General features: G+C 37.8%; 1 protein-coding gene across 2 annotated transcripts in view; it reads left to right on the top strand.

Annotated features, from left to right (window-relative positions):
• Positions 1–1,691, top strand: part of LOC104776914 — a 7,363-nt gene that overhangs the window by 3,391 nt on the left and 2,281 nt on the right. For both annotated transcript variants that reach the window (XM_010501083.1, XM_010501080.1), the window contains exons 4-5: positions 574–684; positions 1,002–1,187. In XM_010501083.1, the coding sequence (XP_010499385.1) occupies positions 574–684; positions 1,002–1,187 (297 nt within the window). The remainder of the gene's footprint in view (positions 1–573; positions 685–1,001; positions 1,188–1,691) is intronic.

The following is a 1,691-nucleotide window of genomic DNA, read 5'->3' as shown; positions in this document are numbered from 1 at the left end:
GTATTTACCTGCATATCGACTAGAGATTGATACTACAATACTTGCGGACCTAAAGCTCGAGGGTTGGAGAAAGTCCAGCGAGAATAAGTGGGAGGTTCTTCTAACACATTCCCAAATGGTATAAGACCTTTTCTCTTTCTCTATGTAGCCTACCCATCTAGGCTTTTGTTCTTGATGCTAGGAATGGCAGTGTGGCTTCCCCTTTATATATGCATCTCCCTTAGTTTGAAAGGACATTCCACATTTCTAGGTTATCATTTTCGGTTAGTCTTAGTCATTCTTGGTTATATATACGATAATATGGAGCCATGATATTGTCTTAGACTGTGTAGAATTTATCACAAGTGTAGTCATCCTTTATATCCTATACACACAACAAGGAGATGCTGATAAAATTTTGTGGCACTCAAAGCTAGCAGGATGAAAGATATTGTCAATCATTCAGTTTGGTGCAAGAAAAGTTCTTATATTGCTGCATTTTACGTACTCTATGGTGACTAAGGTGTTTGTTTCCACGCACGGTATTTTCATGATATCCCCTACACTCCTAAGCACTTGTATAAAACTCTTTAGGTTGGATTGGCTGAAGCATTGGATATTTACTTTGAAGATGTATACTCACTGCCCCAAAAACAGCTACCGTGTGATGTTTCTGGAAATTATGCAAACTTACCCAATGAAAAGGTATATTGACTATTGGACGGATATGTCGCCAATTTCTAAGCGTTGAATCTTTGGTATCTGATTATTTGTATGTAGTCAGAGCCAATTGACAGCCCTTGATAAATCACTTGCTCTATTCAATCAGTGTGCTTCATTTCGGTTTCCTGCTGAACTATGTTTCAGTCTGCTCAATGAATTCATGTTTGCTATTAGAGTTTGCTGCATTATGTTGGAGAAATGTTGTGATGTAAGAAGAATGGCTTAATGACTTAGTGTTGGTAGCTTTTCCAGTGAAACTTCTGATAACTTTTTTTGGTTTGCTTAATCTCTATTGACAGAGAGGACTGTCTTTGTTGAAAATCCTATCTGTCACTGTGGCCAGTGGAATTCTTCTTCTTGCTGTTAGTGCTGCGGCTCAGTTCTGTTTTCCTCAGAAAGGCGAGAGAAAGTATCCTGGAAAAAGCGAAGATATCATATTGTCCGAGAGTGAGTTGTTATCTCATCAATCTTCAGATTCCTCTAAGGTATGGATTTCAAAAACACTTGTTCATATAGATGTGTAGGCTAGCGAATGCATGTAGACATAAATAGCTTTTCAGAACAGCTCTAGTTCATTTGATTATATCAATAAAGTACTGGTTAGCCAATTTTTTATTGTAAACCTTGAAGTCAACCATCCAAATAATATATCAAGCAAAGACAATGCAAGGTCTATATATTTCATGTTATTGGTTTATGGTTCCTGTGGGAGTATGGACTCCCTACTGAGATTAATGATAACCACGAATTATTATTATCAGTCTTTAGTTTCATTGTCTTCGAAAACTAAAGTTTGAAACTTTAAATGAGTAGTTGGATTCATTCTGTGGATTACTCGTCAACAAGCTCAAGGATGCTTACAGCTGGGTGGGGGAGATAACCCTAGAAAGCAGCATAGGTGCCTGGATTGGGGAAGTACCTGATTATTTGAAAGAAACCAGCAGAGCTAAGTCTGTTGAAGATCACATCGTTACAAGCTCTTCTCTTCT

Source organism: Camelina sativa, chromosome 3, assembly GCF_000633955.1.
Source record: "Camelina sativa cultivar DH55 chromosome 3, Cs, whole genome shotgun sequence".
Taxonomy (NCBI): domain Eukaryota; kingdom Viridiplantae; phylum Streptophyta; class Magnoliopsida; order Brassicales; family Brassicaceae; genus Camelina; species Camelina sativa.
This window is presented reverse-complemented; position numbering and strand designations above follow the sequence as displayed.